This window comes from Opisthorchis viverrini (assembly GCF_000715545.1).
Source record: "Opisthorchis viverrini unplaced genomic scaffold opera_v5_173, whole genome shotgun sequence".
In the NCBI taxonomy this organism is placed as follows: Eukaryota; Metazoa; Platyhelminthes; class Trematoda; order Opisthorchiida; family Opisthorchiidae; genus Opisthorchis; species Opisthorchis viverrini.
This window is the reverse complement of record NW_008751827.1, coordinates 755875-773408: the sequence shown is the minus strand read 5'-3', so window position 1 is coordinate 773408 and position 17534 is coordinate 755875. Positions and strand designations below refer to the sequence as shown.

The window sequence follows — 17534 nt, the reverse complement described above, 5'->3', positions numbered from 1 at the left end:
CCCGTTTATCACACATTGACCCAACACAGTTGGGGTCCGACAAATTTGCATGCCCAGGGGAGGGGGTTATATTTCTCACTGAAAATGAAAAACAACAAATTAATAAACATTTTTTTCCACTCGACCACGGCGAATGCATACATGTGCTGCATTCTTGTTGTTAGTCACTACCAGTCTCCAACACAAGCAGTATTTGTTAGATTAGTGATGATAAGCTTGAATAAGTAGGAAAGAGGCATAGTGGTGATAAAATCACATGTCCAACTTTTGGAACAAATTACTCAGGACTCTATTGTTCTGGCTGATGGCGCCCTATAAAATTGGTCAGGCGGGTGCGGTGTGCAGTGTCAGCGAGTGGACGTTCCACTTTGTTGGGTGTTTTTCGAGGTGAATTTAACTGGAACTGAACGTATCGGGGCGCCACCCATGGAAAGGAACTTGGTTGTAACTCTAAGTGTTCGCTTGATGTCCGTGCAGTTCGGCGTGAGACGCTCATCTGGGTGACATTATGCAAGCCGCTATGAGCAACTGACGGAGATCCGGCAGAGACTGTCCCACAGTTTGCGCAGTCCTATTGCAGAGAGCAGTTCTAAAAATGCACCGACGCATTAGTAGGTGGAAAGAGGCAAGACATATTCGACCGCAAGTAATATCTCAAACACCTAAACATTGCGGGCGAAACCCTCAGTGGGACACCGAGACTGTGATAGATTCGTACTAGATTATCAAGATGTGACAAGCAACAAAATAGTATGAGAATAGATTTGATGAACATTCCCTTTCCGAAATAAAAACGCGAGATCATTTATTTAAAGATCTCCAGATTATGGCCTAAGTATTCGCGGTAAAATGGGGAGAACAGTAATGCAAACCTAAGGAAACAAAATAAAAAGGGCAAACAAGCTGATTGGTAGGAATATCTAACAGCATGTGGCATCAACATATTCAGGCCGGACACGTCCTGTTTTCGGTTGGCGCTGAAGAACTATTTTCAGTGGAAAGTACAATGAGACGTTATGTTTTCAGTAATGGCAATGTAAAACAAACTACCCTGTCTGGTGGAGTGTCTTTAACCCCCAAAATCAACCAACATTTCAAGATATAGCTTTTCACTGCGATCAAGAACGACCGCTTCTGGGGCGATTCGCTTCCTGAAGAGCGAACTAGGATAGCTGATAAATTAAGGAGCCATGGTAAAGTGTGTGTGTGTGTGAGTGAAAAAAGAGCTCAGGAGGATAGTAATTTGAGGGCGTTCACTGGAGAATTGAAGAAAAAGGATGAGATTTCTGGAGTGATTTATGGTGCACTGCAACAGGTCGTATTAGAATCTGATGGATTGCTGGACTGAAAGTGGTCGGAAACAACCTCTACCAAAAACGAACTCCTGTTTACATGGCTCCAACGGACCAAAATCTGTGCTGTCTATGACAACACACATCAGGCTTTTTTCAAATAGCAAATGCTATTTCTGGATCATTTGATAACGTTAGGTGACATCCAGGACGCTTTTTGACGACCCTGATTCGATTTATCGACATAACCATTTACTATTGTTCCTCTTGATGTTTTCCAAATTCACATTAACGTAAAAGGAAGCCTATGTTGACGTGGCTCAGACACATTTTTACCGTTTCTCGATGTGAACTTAAAACATCTGAAGGCATATCACTGAAAATTTAGCTGCTGACTGCAACCCCCTGATCAGAGTCCGAATACCCAAGGGATAAATTACCTGGATGTACACACTCCTCTTTTACGCACGGATGACCTCACAGGTCACGTATGATTCCAGCTGGGGTGTGCACTAGACCGGTTGAGATCAAGAGCCGATTCTGATTATCACTTGGAAGTGACAAAAGCGCTCGTTCGAATGGCCTGAACGCTGAGGAAGCACAAGGGGATACTGAGACAGACATAAGAGTGATTTATTAATTAAGTTAATTAAGTCTTAACTATCGAAGATGAACACGAAAAAAATAAACAGGTGGGAAACAAGGGGTGTCACCTTGGTTTGAAAGAGTACTGGGCGCCCGGGCTGTCAGCAAAATATGGCACAAACCAAAGGGGTGCGAGATGATTAGCTGCATATAATTAGCATCACCGGAATTAGTTGGATAAATTATCAATGAACTTCCCGTCGAAGCGGCGCTCAACACCGGTGGAATTCACCCTACCCATGGCTCAAGCGTCAGAACGAGAAACGATACACACGCAAGCACGTGCTGTAGCCACGGTTAAAAGTGCATGCCCGACATGACAGTGTGCAGGTGAATGACTCACTTCTAATCCTGGGTGAACAGCAGAACATTAGCAGGTTTATGGCTACGCTGAAACGAACTAGGAGACATCATTTGTTGGCGAGGCCATGTTGACGATACACGCCACAACGTTAAAGTTTATGGCTTCTATGGATACATGTGATGTGAGGATTCAAGCGTGCGTTTCAAACGATGGATAGAGATTATGGACACAAACGTCACTAACCAAGCGATACATACCGAGTTTGGTTATAGGAACTGGCGAGGCAGCGAAAAACAAGAGACAGCGAGGTAACCCAGTTTTCTACTCCAATTATTTAGACAAAGCATCATTTCGTTGTGGTTTTGACTATTCTCCTTAAGTGTTGACCAATCGGTTTGGTTGGCATGGGAATTTGGGCTCAGCCGTTCCCAGTGTTGGAAATCACACATTACTGGGGAGCACAAGTATTCAACAAAATTCACTGCATTTTCTGTTCGTGAGTTATTTGTTTGGTCGACAAATTGTCGATTAGCTCTTTTTGTTTAGTTCACCGGAGTGATCTGGAATTCTTCTTACTCAGCACAGATCGCCAGTATTTCGTAGGGTGTGGGAGACATTTTTCACTGGTCACTCACTACCTCTCAGCCACTCCCATTTTCGACTGTTTCGGCATCCACGCATAAGCAGACAACAAACAAACATCTTATATGGACAGCTGTAGTCTGAGACATGTCCATTGTATGTGTTGGCATGTGTATTCAGGTGCCTACCTTGGACTGCACGTCTGTCTACGTCTCGAGCTCTTTAGCTAGGCTATACTATCTGCATATCAAGAGAATATTACAAACAACCAAGCTATGGAAAACAAAAAAAAACGAACAATTAATGGCAGGACAAGTACCCTCCCATTCCTTATTCGGAGGTCTTCCTGCTGTCGGGTCACTTGCCTCAAATGCGCAAATTAGATCACATGGACCAAGTGAAGTGCTACCAAACCCATCTCCATGTTCCTCAATACCTCATCTACATTTCAATACAGTAATCGAATTTGGAAAGGAAGCTGCCAACCTGTGAGACAAGAATGTGATATTTTTCGACAAAAACCTATGACCACGGAAGCGATGCATACTGAACGATGGAGGTGCGAAAATCTGCGAAAGCCACCCTCGGTACTTAGGGAATATAGGGTACCGACTGGGAACTTCGATGGCTTCTATTATCTGAAACGGATAAGCAGTTCTGAACGACATATCCCTCAGATGTCTGTAAGGGGCCGAGATGGCCGAAGTGGTTAGAGCGCGGATTACTAACCTGAAGGTCCGCGGTTCGAATCCGACCTCCGCCACTCGACTTCCCCTGTCTAGGCTTGGGCAACCTGGCAGTATCCCAGCCCTCGTGCTTCCTTCGGGTGGCATGGCAGCTAGGCACCGGAAGGGTGCTACAGCTGAACGCTTTATCTTTATCTCTTTATCAGATGTCTGTAATGCATCTTGAATTGTTCGACAGTGTGAAATACACGGTCTGGTGATCAAACTCTAATGTCTGTCAATGATGATAAGACACAGCCAATCAGAAGCCATTTATAACATTCCGCTGAATGAGCGACCCCTTAGAATGCAACAACCTTCGTGAGGGAGTAATGTTGGCAAACCAACAGCAGAGCAAACTGATCCGCGCATACTGACTGGTCAAGTCGACGACGACCATCGCTTATTGATCCGCTCGCGATCGCATGGGCAACTGAATCCATTCGGTTTGACAGGTGACAATGTGTTGGAGTATTGGCAATTGAGGCGGGTTTATTGTTAGTTGATCAGGTGGTTGTGAATTTGTTCACCCAGCTTGACAGTTGACTTGCATTCTCAACCGTAGCACTCTTGTGCCTATTTCAAAACGAACACCCTTGTCATTCGAGTGGATGCTACATTTGACAAATTTCCATCTGTTTGGACACCTTATAGGCATACTAGGGAATATGGGTGAAGATCCTGGGGGATAACATGCATATGCCGGCCGACTGCTTACTTTGAAAACAAGTCGTCCTAGAAGGAGGAAAGTCGTTTGCTTCTATGATTACGAATTACTCCACAGACTGTTCTGTCAAAAAGGAATTGGGCAAACAGGAATAGAAAATCTACTACACTGACAAGGTCTCGCGAAAGTGAGAAAAACCTCGCCAACGGTCGGTGTGAAACAATGAAATGACCTAGCGGAAACCACCATGAACCCCCCGGTGTTTGGCCCACCAGCACTGACTCAAAAAAAAACTATATATAAGCGGCTAGTTTCTGTTTCGAACACAAAACGTCGTTCCAATTACTCAATCCATACACGCCAGTAAGCCAGCGATGATCAGGTGGAGAACCGGTCTATTGTAGATGCGAGGACCAAGACAAACAAAACACGGCGAATCTCAACTGACTACAAAAAGTCAGCGAACAATGCCGAATTACACAAAGGTTCCGTACAGTTGTTCGAATGATGGAATTAAATCAGTGGTCAAAATGAATTCAACCAGTCTTAATTGTGATACGCGAATAAGAGGATTTCTAAAAATTTCCGTTAGACTGCCGAATCGGGGCAATATTATCTAAAAAACCCCAAATCATGCCATATCAGACTCAGGAAGGTTTTATCTGCATCTTGTCTGTCAGGGGATCCTCGTGTTTACGCCCTCGAGAGATCGATGAAAGGAAAGGCCACTTGACGCGATAGAAGCGAAGAGTTCTGTTGTTCTGTTTGTTGATTTGTGTGCGGCAATTCATTCTGCGTTTTTAAGGTCAACAGACTTTCATGTTGCTTGCAAATGTTACTGCGAGCTATTCTACCGCTTGTTACGATAAATCAGTTCCGATGATCCGGACAACCTTTTATGAGTCTCAGGGGGGGATTAATCATAAATCCAGATAGTCAAGGGTCACAAAACGACCGATCAATTTGTTTCGTCTGCGTGTATCGATACTGCTGTTTTCGTGAAAGTAAGTTGTGTCAGGTTTGGAAAATAGAAAAGAGTGGCTGCGCCAGTTCTGTCATTATGGTTGAATATGGTTAGGAAAATCATATAATATGATAAGATTCTATTTCTCCTTCCAGACTACGGCAATTCACCTGTACATGGCTGTTCCGATAGTTTATTATTATTATTATTACTATTATTATTCCTGAAAGTTTGGTATCGGTGGTCCAAGGAATCACCATCATCTTCAAAAGTAAAAGCTTCGCGTATGAGGCGTTTTTCGAGCTGTAGTAGCACAACGGTGTGTCGTGTTTCGGTCCCAGGCGCATCCAGTGATTCAATAAGGTCTGTAAGGTATTTTCCTTTAGTGCGCCGTGGTCAATTCCATGAGCTGTTTGCCGAACCGTTCTCCCTTGCTTCTCGATAGGGTGTCGCTACTAGTAGACCGAATGACCAGGTGAAGTCGAAAACAGCGCAGTTTGTACCCTTTACAAGGGCTCCTCTGGTTTCTGTGGGGGTTTCCTACCCACAAGAACTCTCGCCATACTAAAAACTCGTTGGAACTCGGTATCTAAGAAAAATAATTTGGCTTCAACAAAATATATTTTATTGAGTCGCCAAAAGCACCCGAGCTCGACAAGTATGAAAAAAGGGGATGGTTCCAAAAAATGTAAAAGAGACGTTTTTCACACTGTGATTTCATACTCTTGGAGACGTAGGATTACAATACTGGCCAGCGCAGTTTAACAATACTTGGCTATTAAAACTGAAGTTTCCGTATGATAACCTAGTAAGAAGCAGAGTCACATGGAAGCTTGAACAGAATTTGTGAGTGTATTCGGTGAGTCTGAATTTAAGGCCCCAAACGACAACTCAAGACCAAGGGGTGCGTCTGGACCCACGACCAAATCCTATTAAAATGGTGCCAGAAAATTCATTCCAAAAGTTCTCGGTGGACATATAATCTTATGCATGCGGCAAGAGAGCGATGCCAGCAACTGTGTGTACGGTGAAAAATAATCCTGAATCTATCGAACGAGTGTGTCTTCAACAGGGCTTGGATGCAAGTATCATCAAACATATTCAATGCAGTTGATGGTAAAGGTGTTGGACTGTCAGTCCGTTATTTCCTCCACGTAGTGGCAGCATCCAGTTTTGTTCTTAGTTAATTATTAGTAAAGGACCCCCATGGACTTTCTTATATGCAAGGTAATGTCTGACCCAGGTATGGGGAAATGCCACAAAACAATGTTTAAAGACTTGTGTACTTGAAAGTGTTTATTTGTCATATCAGCATACTCCCTGATATACTGCAGACTGAAAAAGATGGATTTTATTGAGACTGCTCCGGTCACCAAGAAGGGCGGATATAGTAATCGCGGTGGGCAATACGAATGCCGAAGTTAGACGACTAAGCCCGAAAGAACCACAGTCAGGTGGTACATTTGGAGTTTATACTTAGCGTGCCAATAATGGGGAACGTCTACTTCAGTTGTGTGCACATTAACGTCTGTTCCTGGTCGATATGAACTTCCATCAGAAAAGCTCATATTGAGTTATACGGAAGCCATCAACTGCACGACAGTTATGGACCCAAACGGGTCATTTGGCTGTCAGCTACCGATCGAAAGCCTCAATTAAAGATTGTCGTTCCTTCTGAGGCACGCACCTTGACTCTGATCACGCCATTGTGCGAGCCCGGTTATCGCTTTGCGTGCCACAGCGGAGAAATTTCAATAATCAACTTTGAAAAGATTCAGTAGCTGAAGTGTATTCAGCTGACCTGCCTACAAATCTACAGGAAACGCACAGACATAGGATAACGAAGATTCTTGGAGGGCAAATGAAAGAAAGTTAAAAAAGCTATCCTCTCGACATTCAGGAATTTATATCGAAGCCATCCGACTCGACAAAATGAACACTGGATATCGTCGAGATCAACAGGTCTTACTATTGCTAGGAAGGCCGTACCGGCAACTAGCGACTGTAGTGGCGAACATAGACCCCTAAAACACATGATAATCGGGGGCTTGGAGAGTGATAGGAAACGCTGTTGGACATCAAATGACCAGGAAATGAAGAAGGTTTTCGCCTCAGGCAACACTCGCGCCATATTTAAGCCGATTCAACCAATTGGCCAAAAGAAGACAAGGGTCAGCGAAACGATACGTGATAAAGATGGGTCGGCAATTCACTCCCAAAATAATCGTCTTGAACGATGGGCTGAACACTTACAGATGGTTTCATTGAAAATAACCGCTGGAAGAACCTAACAGGCCCGAAGGGAACGTCGACAACAGCCCCGGTCAACAACAGGCTTTATCCGGGGCAGAAAAAATCGCTCAGCTGTAAAACCCTGTCGGTGCCTACCTGCCATGACACCCGAAGGAAGTATAAGGGCTGGGATACTGCCAGGTTGCCCGAACCTAGACAGCGGAACTCGAGAGGCAGAGGTCGGTTTAGAACCACAGACATTTCTGTCAGTAAATTCGCGATCTATCCACTGAGGCGTCTCGCTCCGAGGCCGCCGTCCGAACAGCAAGACTCGTCCGATTTATCAATGGTTTGGCGCACGAGCCTCCTCAAACTGAACTGGTGGAAGCCACTTGAATTTTCTTCATCTTTGCGCATCCACAGTATGCTCGTGGCGCGTGTCCTGCTTGCTCGCATGTATTCCTCTCCGAAAATGCTTTCTCAGGTCTCTGTCAGACAATGCACTTTGATCCTAGGTCGTAATTTTGATCTGTTGTTAAACACCGGGTACGCCGTGAAGTATAGCGATTACGTTAAGTCAACGTCAGATTTTGCGTCCTTATTTCCAGGGCACTTGAGAGCCCAATATATCACTCATTTCTGTTCACTGGTTGTTTCTCGTTTGATTCCGTGCATTCCTTTAGAGCAGGATTCCCAAACATACGGCACAATGTTCCCACTGGGCCTAGTTGAGTTTACCGTACAGCCAAAGCTTCTCCCGTCACATAGGGTGTAACAGAGATGGGCTAGACATTGTGGTTTGGTTTAGATGGATATGAAATGCAAAGCTTGGAGGCGCATGCTCAGCAATCACTTAAACATCATAAAGTTTGTTGTGCGTACACTCTCCACATGCAAGCCCAGTAAGTATAATGAGAAAACATTTAGGGAGGCATTGGAGGTGACCACAACAGTCAGCCAGTCTGAGGTTGTTACAACTAGAGATGGTGAGAAGGAGAGAGTAGGTGAAGTCCAAGAAAACTATTTGGGATTTTATGTGTGGACAACCGAAATAAGGTCACCGATAGCTTTATAAGTGCTGCAGAGTGACGAGTTACTAAACCTAGGCGTTCAACTGACGGTGAAAACACAAACGAGCCAGCTGGTCGGTCTCTGGGTTCATTCAAGAAACCAGTAGTTTCAGTGGGGCTAAAATACGCATGAAGTGCAAACTTAGCGTGTTAACTGAAGCAGGCTGCGACAAATGTGTTGATTTTTGCTACGCCGGGTGGTCTGTGTGTTCAGCGTAGGGGACCTAGGTACCAGCTTACTGTTTTATAAGCCCCTTTAAAGCCGAAGAGACTCCTATGATGACGCAGAACCAGCGAGATTGTTGGTATAACACAGGAACACAGAAGCTTGATAGAAGAAAGTAACACTGCTCTGCATGCAATGGTAGGTTTTTCTAACAAGTTTCAAGTCATAGTAAGGTAGACCCACAGGTTGACCTCCTCTCGATATGATAGCGTGACTTTCTAGAAGTCATTATCCGGCGTTCTGTGGTTAAACATCAAGTTCAGAGATTTTGCAACCGAGTTCTGTGGTGGGCTGGTTTGGGCTATTCGATGCGTATCCGAACGTCGCGGATAGCTTTAGTTCATTATTGAAAGTAAGGGTAAATACAATCACGGAGAAACTATACGCCCTTGGGGTTTGCGACTTTATCTAGGTAAATTCCCGTTGTTTTGTTGTTGGAGGCCTTCAAGAAGAGTACTGAGATCAGAGAACAAGTAGAACGGTGTTGCCTTAGTCAACTGGGATTTTTCCCTAGGTAAAATCAAGAATCATGGACAGCTGACTGCGAATGGATTAGATCTAATCACTGAAGGGGAAATGAGCTTTTGAAAACCGTCTTTATCATTCATATGAGAATAAGGTTGTGCGAAATACTCGATGTCAGTGTTCATGTAAATAGGTTCACTAGGTTTAATGAATTACGATGAAACTGTGCGGACTTGACCACTCTTGTCGTACAGAATTTAGTAAAATTAGATAGGAAGTCTAGCTGTTTAAATCATCAAGAAAGCTGTCTTTTTAAGTACATGGTTTAAAGACTACTATGAAGAGGTGATGGGGCATCGATAGGAGAAAGCTTCCGTGGCTGAAAACATGCAGGGAAGAGATGTGCGGTAGGCAGTTTAGGTGACTGTATTGATAAGCATTCTTTAACAGATATCTTCGGAATTTTCTCTTTCTCGAAAGGACCACACAACGGATGTTTTGGAATCAGTACTATTCGGAACACATATATAAAGTCACCAAGAAGCTTGATACACGCAACTGAGTAATATTTGGAGTTGAAAGGTTCGCCAGTATATGTTTGACAGCGTGGATCACATGGAGGCGTTAGTGATTTCTGTCGTGAATGCTTGAGAAGCCTATCATATCACTGGCAATTGATGTAAAAATAACAATTAATTCAGCCTTGGCGCTTTTTCAGTGCATTGCTGCCGTGCGCCTTGAAAGAAGCATAAGCTGAGGTATTGTCAGGTTGCCCAGTCATAGACAGGAGCAATAAAAACAAGTTTTGATCCGAAATACGTTCAGCAGCTTTGTACATGAGCTGGTGGACCACCATAAGCGGGAAACGCTTAGCAAACTTGCAGTCCGAGACTGAGAAGTAGTGTCGGCCTTCCAAATGAGCCAGCATGAAGAGCCCCTTGAGTCGATTAGCGGTTGAGGCGGCTTGGTGACAGTAATATGTCATTAAATTTCGCTACATTAGAATTCCCGGGTCGTTTTCACAGGATTTTGGTTGCGGCGAACTGGAGCACTTTAAATAGAGAGTGGTCCCGTAGATCATGGCTGGAGAAAGTGGTATCTGGTGAGTTGAGGAGGAGCTGGCTGACGGCCGCGTGCGCGATAAGCTGTTCTTCGCAGTCAAGATTCACGTTATCGACAGTGAGAAAGAAGTCCAAAGGTTGCTAATGAAGACCAGAAGCGTAAAGAATCCGAAGGCGGAGCCTTAACGTGCTCCCAGTGGCGTTGGATTGGTGCTGAGCAGCGCTGTTCTTACGGTAGCGTTGAAAGTTCCTTTTCCAAAACTGTACAACACACTGTTTGTTATAATTTCTGGAAGCTAATTTGACTACATATCCGGCAAAGGGCGGTAAAATATCTAAATAGGTGATCGTCAACAATGAACTGGTTAAACAAGATCGTATGTTTGGAACCACGCAAGGTCTAAGTTAAGGTAAGTAGGTCTGCAGCTTGTCCATTAAACCAGACTTTGTAGCCCTGGAAAGGATATAATGGTTACTTGCCAGTAGACAAAGCCGGCCCATTCACGAACTTTGTAGATGGGTGTGGAGACATGGGGAACCGCTGGTCAAAGACTTAGCGGAAGTACAGTAACGGTAGGCATGCGAATCCCTTGGCCACAAAGCCGGGTGCCGTCAATATCAACTGTATTAATTTCAACAAATTCCACCTACTGGTGAAAATAGAGCATAGCTGCGATGATATTTTGCCCAAATAAAGCTATGGACGCCAAAATTAGTGTAAAAGTGGACACAGCTGGCTGTGTGTTTGGCTAATGGCGTTTTTCTGTCCTTTTTGGTGCTTGCGTGCAAACTGTATTCGTTTAAAGTAAAAGATGCCTTCACGGACTTTCTCCAGACCTTGGGATGCTATTATTCGTGTTTTTAGGCTGCCTGTCAATCAGAAGAATAATTAGGGGTGTCACTAAGTCCGAACCACTATGGCGCAGTCGTTCATGAGGCCAGCATAATCGTATCAAATGTAATGATATGGGTCAGCTTACCAAGTACTCGAAGTTTCATAACGTTTGTTCATCCATTGCCAAGTTCTACTCCGAATAACGTTTTTGAGGCTAGTTAGAAGGCCCACCATTCTGGTATTTGGCGCTGTATTGGTCAGTGGTGCCAACATTTGGACTAAGATTTTCCATGCGCTATAACTTACATGTACCTCTAGGCACTTGCCATAGCTAACTCATATGGCACGAGATAATACAATGGACTAAATAAGAATTAATTGCTTTACTCGAGGCGTTGCAACTATGGGACAGCGTAGCATAAAGGTTAATTTATGCACCATAGAAATATTGTGATTTCAGTTGGTAAGGTACTTATCAGAAAAGGCTATTTTGGATTAAAGTTCGGACTGATGAGGGGAATAAACTCGGAGATCTGCGTCAGCTATGTTGCACTCTAGGGTCGGACGAGGCAGCAGTTGTTTATTGGAATTGCGAGGAATTCTAGGACATACCTACCCTAATTATGGCCTGTGGTCCAGGGACTGTCAAACAAAGGTGAGTCAAGTGAGTGCTTACATCCACTAGACTTTGGTGCCGCGATAACGCTATCAGATCGACCATTCTATAGATTCGCTGGTGTAAAAAATGAAAAGAACATCTTTGTTGCCTTTAGTATTCGGATAATTAGAGTCCTGCATTTTTTGTAGCAGTTGTCTAGCTGAAGGATGATTTCAAGGCCGAAAGCCTCCACTCATTTTAAAACCGGGAGAGAAAAATTATGTACTAATCAGTGCAGTGGTATTCAGTGGCAGGTAAACAAGGCCTGGGACAGAGATTACTGCAACGGATTTTCGAATCTCTGGAAAAATCTAAATGCAAACAATATAAACTGTTCCACTGCAACACCCTTCCGGTGTCCGGCTATTGTGACAAAAGAAGCGCAAACGCTGAGATACTGCCAGGGTAACCAAGCCTCGGCAAGTGCAGTTGATATGTCCGTTACGGTTCGGTCACGCAGCGAGCAAACAATATGATATGCGGATTGTGGCAATATTCCATCCCCAGCTATGTTGCTTGAGCCAGACTCCTAGCACGGCGGATAGTAAGAAGACGAAAACCCCGGACACATACTTTAATGATCCAAAAACACGCGATCAACAGGCGATGCTCCGGGCTTCCGAACCTAAGTCAGTAAAAAGATGGTGTCGTGTAAGGAAGTGGTCGGATTTAAATTTTTTGGAATATCAATAGGCCATTGATTTATTCATAGTTTGACTTTGAAGATGCCGGAAGTTTGCTAGCACACATAAAAATACAGTTTTTTTGGGGATATTGATATCCCCAACAATGTCCGGGCTGGGTTCGAACCCGGGACCCTCCGGTGAGTGGGTTTGCACGTTGACCATGAGCTATTTCGAACTTCTGGGAACATTCTGGACGCCAGTCAGTGTACAATCTAGTTGTGCGCTCACCCTTTTTCACACAAGGCCTATGTCACTGCCTTGCATTTCGCGGCCGGTAAAATGGCTAATGGCAATGACCGTCGGAGGTTTCCTACCATTCCGTAGTCTTCCCCCAACGCCATGGAAATAATTCGTAATTCTAAGACCATTGTATAAAATTTCGTCTAAGTTACAAGAGTTAAATCGTGTATGTTATTCAGAGTAATCCGATGTGATAGATTGTCTTCACTCCTCAAACAAGAGGATCGAACCTTTTAGCTACGAACAAATCTAGCACATTTTCCTCTAGCTTTGGAGTTGATCACTCCACACAGCCGCTGGACGGTCAATTTACATGGAACCTGCGGGTTACAACCCCTCATAAAGTTATCTGTCCAGCAAATTACGCGCAGCATAAGCTTATCTTTCTGTATACATATCCTCATGAATCTGTATAGGATTGTTCATGCGTGTGCTATTCAAGCCATCAAACATGATTGAGCTGTTTTTTGGAGGCTCGTCAATTATTCCATACGAACCCGATCTTTTGATTACAGCTGAATCTCACTACAGCATAGTCAATAAACAGTTTGATACGACAAAAATTAAGTAACCGCGAATGAAGAGACAAATCGTTTTGAAAACTGACAAACAGGGGACCGACAACTCACTAGGATATACTCAGCTGAGGCGTGATGTGAAAAAACACAGAAGGATCAGCGACGCACGTAAGCCACCCGAAGAACGTCAACAAGAAGTACGAAACCAACGGCCGAAAACTGTTGGCGAAATCTATGTGAGCACTTGAAAGGCTATCAAGGTCGACCAGCCTAGTGCAGCTACTTAAAGTAATTAAAACAAGAGGGCTGATAGGTGTAATTGTTGTATAAGTGTGGGAAGTCGAGCGTTTGTGGACTTCGACCGAAAAATATTTTCCAAGGCCAGAAGTTCTGAGGGAGAATCCGAAACCAAGGCAAACAGCCGTCTGGGAGATTTACCAAACTTCGACGGCTGAAGCCTTTGCGTGTTCAACACCATCAGTTAGTCCCGACCAAATTCAGTTTCAGTTCAAAAGCACTCCGGTTTACGTCTCTTCGAGCAAGTGTGTGAGATTTCAAGGATACCAACACTTAGGTGTTCGAATTGTGGCAGTAGAATTGGCAGTCTCTCGAAGACCGCCTCGTTCACTCACTGCGCTGTAGGTCGTTATATCGCTTGGTGAGGAGTAGACAGATCGTTAACCCTAGTTACGGGATTATCCTACGGCCACTTCTAGTTTCTGCCGCCTTTCATACTAACTATCCAATGGAGCCGGGCTCAAGGTTGAACGTTAAACGACATTTCATCTGTGCTATTATCAAATGAGTGGTATTAATTCATTCGAGTATTCCGCGACAATAGCATAACCACGTTTGCCCGATTCGCAGACGGATACTGCCGTCGAAATTGCTGACAGCATCTACGCTACTGCATTCGATCACTGCCTTTTAGGTCCGACCTCTTCGCCTCCGTTGCTACGTAAGACCCTTATCAAACCTGAACAATGAATCTATAGTAGACGCGCGGTTATTTTTGATGCTTTCGGCCTCACAACCGGGTACGATGAAGCCGTATCCAGTGCTAGAAAGGCCAATGTTCAACCATGAGTGATGCCCCTAGTGTTCTCACCTGGATAGGCTGATTCTGGATACTCCGGTGCGACAGCCCCAAAGCGCTTCATGCACATCCGGGTGATATTCACTCGTCTGAAATGCTCCGGGATCCCTAAAAACTAGCTTTGTTATGATAACAATAATGTTTGTTCCCAACTTGTGGGTGGCATACCGTCTAGAATGACCATACGTCGGCAGTCAAAATGAAACATAACTGGGGGGTTTGCGGGTAGTGGGGATTGCGCGAAAAGAGCAAAATGTCATAAATGGTGGGAAGTATTCAATGGAATAATAATAGGTTTTTTCCAGCTTGTAGGGAACGATGGGCATGAGGTCCGACTAGTTCAAAGACTTGGGCGGCTAACACGGACTAAAAGTGAAAAACATGAGTGACCTTGGGCGGTTAGGTAAAGGCCGGAGCCACAGCGAGCAAAAGTGGAGATGGAGATGGAATAATTCGAATTGGGAGAACATGGCCAGTTTTGTCTCAAAAAATGGTGTAATCTGAAACTAAGCAGGCTCACTGGTTGCACGGTTGCAGGGAAGTCAGGTGGAAGGGATAGGTTGGATGGGGGCATGGTGCAAATGCATATAGCCAAACGAACACTGTATACAGATTTGAACTTGTGGTGTGGCGTTTTGTACCTCTGTTTTACTTCCATTATAACACTACGTATTTCATCAATTGCATAATCGTTTCTTGTTTGAATACGAAAAACCACAAAAACGCGCACTTGTACAATTTCACACAATACAAGCGTGGTCACGTGCTTCGACTCTCTCTTCTGATTTCGCTCGCGCTCGCAGCGGTCATTCGCGAGTCTCATGTACTAACTCTGGTACCAAAACATTTCAGACATCTTCGGAATCTATTATATGTGGGAACTGTTCAGAAGAAGACCTCTGGACCAACATAATTGGATTATTGTTCATTCGCTGACCTGGGCCAACGACGAACTATTTTAGAGAGAACAATTGTTAGTGAGCCTGTTCCATCTGACACCCAACCTAGCGTAATTATTTTTATTTCTTTGCCACACACTCCTGGTACACTAACTTGTTGTTTAGCCAGACCTTTACAGTGGAAAGAGCAAGCCAAAACTGCAGCAGAAAACCAGGCTTGCCAAGTTTGAGCCAAAGTTCATAGGGTACGAAAGATCCCGTCTTACAGGCGTTTGATTTTAGTTTTTTGTAGTTAATGAAACGAGTGGGCAACGGGGCACGTTCGAGTGTAGGAATGGAATTGTTGAGGATGTGCTATCAAACTGGGTGTAGCAGCGCCTTGCCATCCTTGGCCGGACATACTTCGGTTGTCCACCCCGTTGGGTATCCGGGACTCAACATAAACTCCATTTGATGGTTAGGAAATAAACAATCTGTAGAAAGTGATCAATTACTGACACTCTAGGTTGTTCTGCACTCGGGGATTGCAACAGGTTTTGCGAGTTCAGTATCATTGCCTTCCGGTTGAGAAGCGAGAGGATCATAGATAACTTTGGGGTGTGATTGATTTTGGTGAGAGTTTATTTTTTTGCTCGAAAAGAAGAAAACAGCAACGGAGCTTACTATTTTTAACAGCAAACCCAAACAGGTTTGTTCGCTCATGCGCTCGTGAGGGCTCTGTTATCACAGCAGTTTATCGGGATGGGCAGCTTATACGTGGCATGTAGACGGGATATAGTAAAGAAGTATCCAGTGTACTCGGCTCTTGGCCTTACTCGGCCCTCATTAGGTTGAATTTAGTATTCGGCACAGGGGAGGGGATTGTCAGCAGCTGCGGTTATTCAGCCGGTGAATTAGGTACTCAAACAACACGTTTCTCTCCATGAATGGCTCTGGTTGTCATTGAGCCTGTTGAATGCTACGACTAATAAGCTTTGATTTTCGCAACGACTATTCATCATGGTTTAAAGCAGACACCTTCCTACAGCATGCGTAAGTCAATAAACCTTACAAACCCCAAACCAAATTCCTGTCATTCACGTTCCTCGTCAGACTACAGCCATGTCCTCGTCACTATTGCTGCACCAGTTGTCGAGTTTAAAGTTCAGTGCCAGTCGTGCCAGCATCAGAGTGACCCAATATTCTTCAAGACCTGGCAGTCGTGCTGTATTTTCTCTATATTTAGGTGGCAAATATTTGCAACCGGCGCCAGTGATGCCACCTCGTCTTACTATACGAGTGCGGCGTTATCGTATATGGGTTGTGAAAAATTTTAACTAGGATATACAAACCAAAATTGTCAATCTCAAAAGTCAAATATTAGCAACAGAGCGCGCAAATTTCTGTTAGAATTCAACCCCAAAATTCAAAGCTGACGGCCGAAATAACGCACTGTTTTGATTGAAAACTAAGAATTTCTCAGCACATTTTAGATATCAAAAAGAGCTTGGGAAGTGACAGGTTTTGTGCATACGATAACCTAATCCGTCCTTCTATGAAAAGCACTATGGTAATGCTAAATAGGGGACAGAATGCGGGCAGATTAGTCTCCACAACGGACTGCTAAAGTTGATGTCTCTTAGCCCTCCAATATAGGCGGCGAATGCATAAGTATATTGAGGGATGATCTAAAAATTTAAAATGCTCCACAAATTCCGCAAGACTTGTGCACTAGCTGAAAAAAGCTTGGTGTTACGGGAGAGGTTTCGAAGCCCATATGTCCAGTCCGCAGAGGAGGCATGGTGGCATGAATTCGAACGTTTTGTTTTAGAGATGAGGGGTTATTGCGGCATTCCGCTTCTTAGTTTCTGCCAAGCAATAAGCAAAAGCAAAATCTTAAGACCTGTGTTGTAACTTCCTTAGTTTCCGCTCTTTCCGTAGAGCTGCCACCAATCTTTTATTGGATAAGTCCTCACTTGGTTGGTCTTTTAATAGCTGTATCCGTAGAGGCTCACTTGACAACTTTTCTATAAAATACTCTACTCATCAATCTAAGTCTTGCCATATTTCAAGTTAAAAAGTTGCCTCCGTCTTGCACACATTCTTATCTTGAGGTACACTGCAAAAGATGCCTGGGGTATTCAACAGATTGACCCACGCTGTCGCAAGTTAAGCAAGTACCATCCTTCAATCATACTGGGCTTCCTAACGAGCTTATTGAACTGTCCCGTCCGGATTTCTACCGTCATCCTCTTTCATATATTTAGCTGAGTGCGTAGTTTTATTTGTGAGTCATCTGCAACATAAGTCCGGCTGCCTATATTTAATTGTCTTGTGACGTATTATGATGAGGATGTTTATTCCCCACTGGTGTGTGGCATTATGCATGC

At 44.1% G+C, this 17534-nt stretch overlaps 1 protein-coding gene across 1 annotated transcript in view; it reads right to left on the bottom strand.

Annotated features, from left to right (window-relative positions):
- The window catches only part of T265_07440 (hypothetical protein), a gene marked incomplete at both ends in the record, with an annotated part of 100160 nt that overhangs the window by 81044 nt on the left and 1582 nt on the right, over positions 1–17534 (bottom strand). Inside the window, one exon of the mRNA XM_009172958.1 lies at positions 14279–14374. Within this exon, the coding sequence (XP_009171222.1) occupies positions 14279–14374 (96 nt within the window). The remainder of the gene's footprint in view (positions 1–14278; positions 14375–17534) is intronic.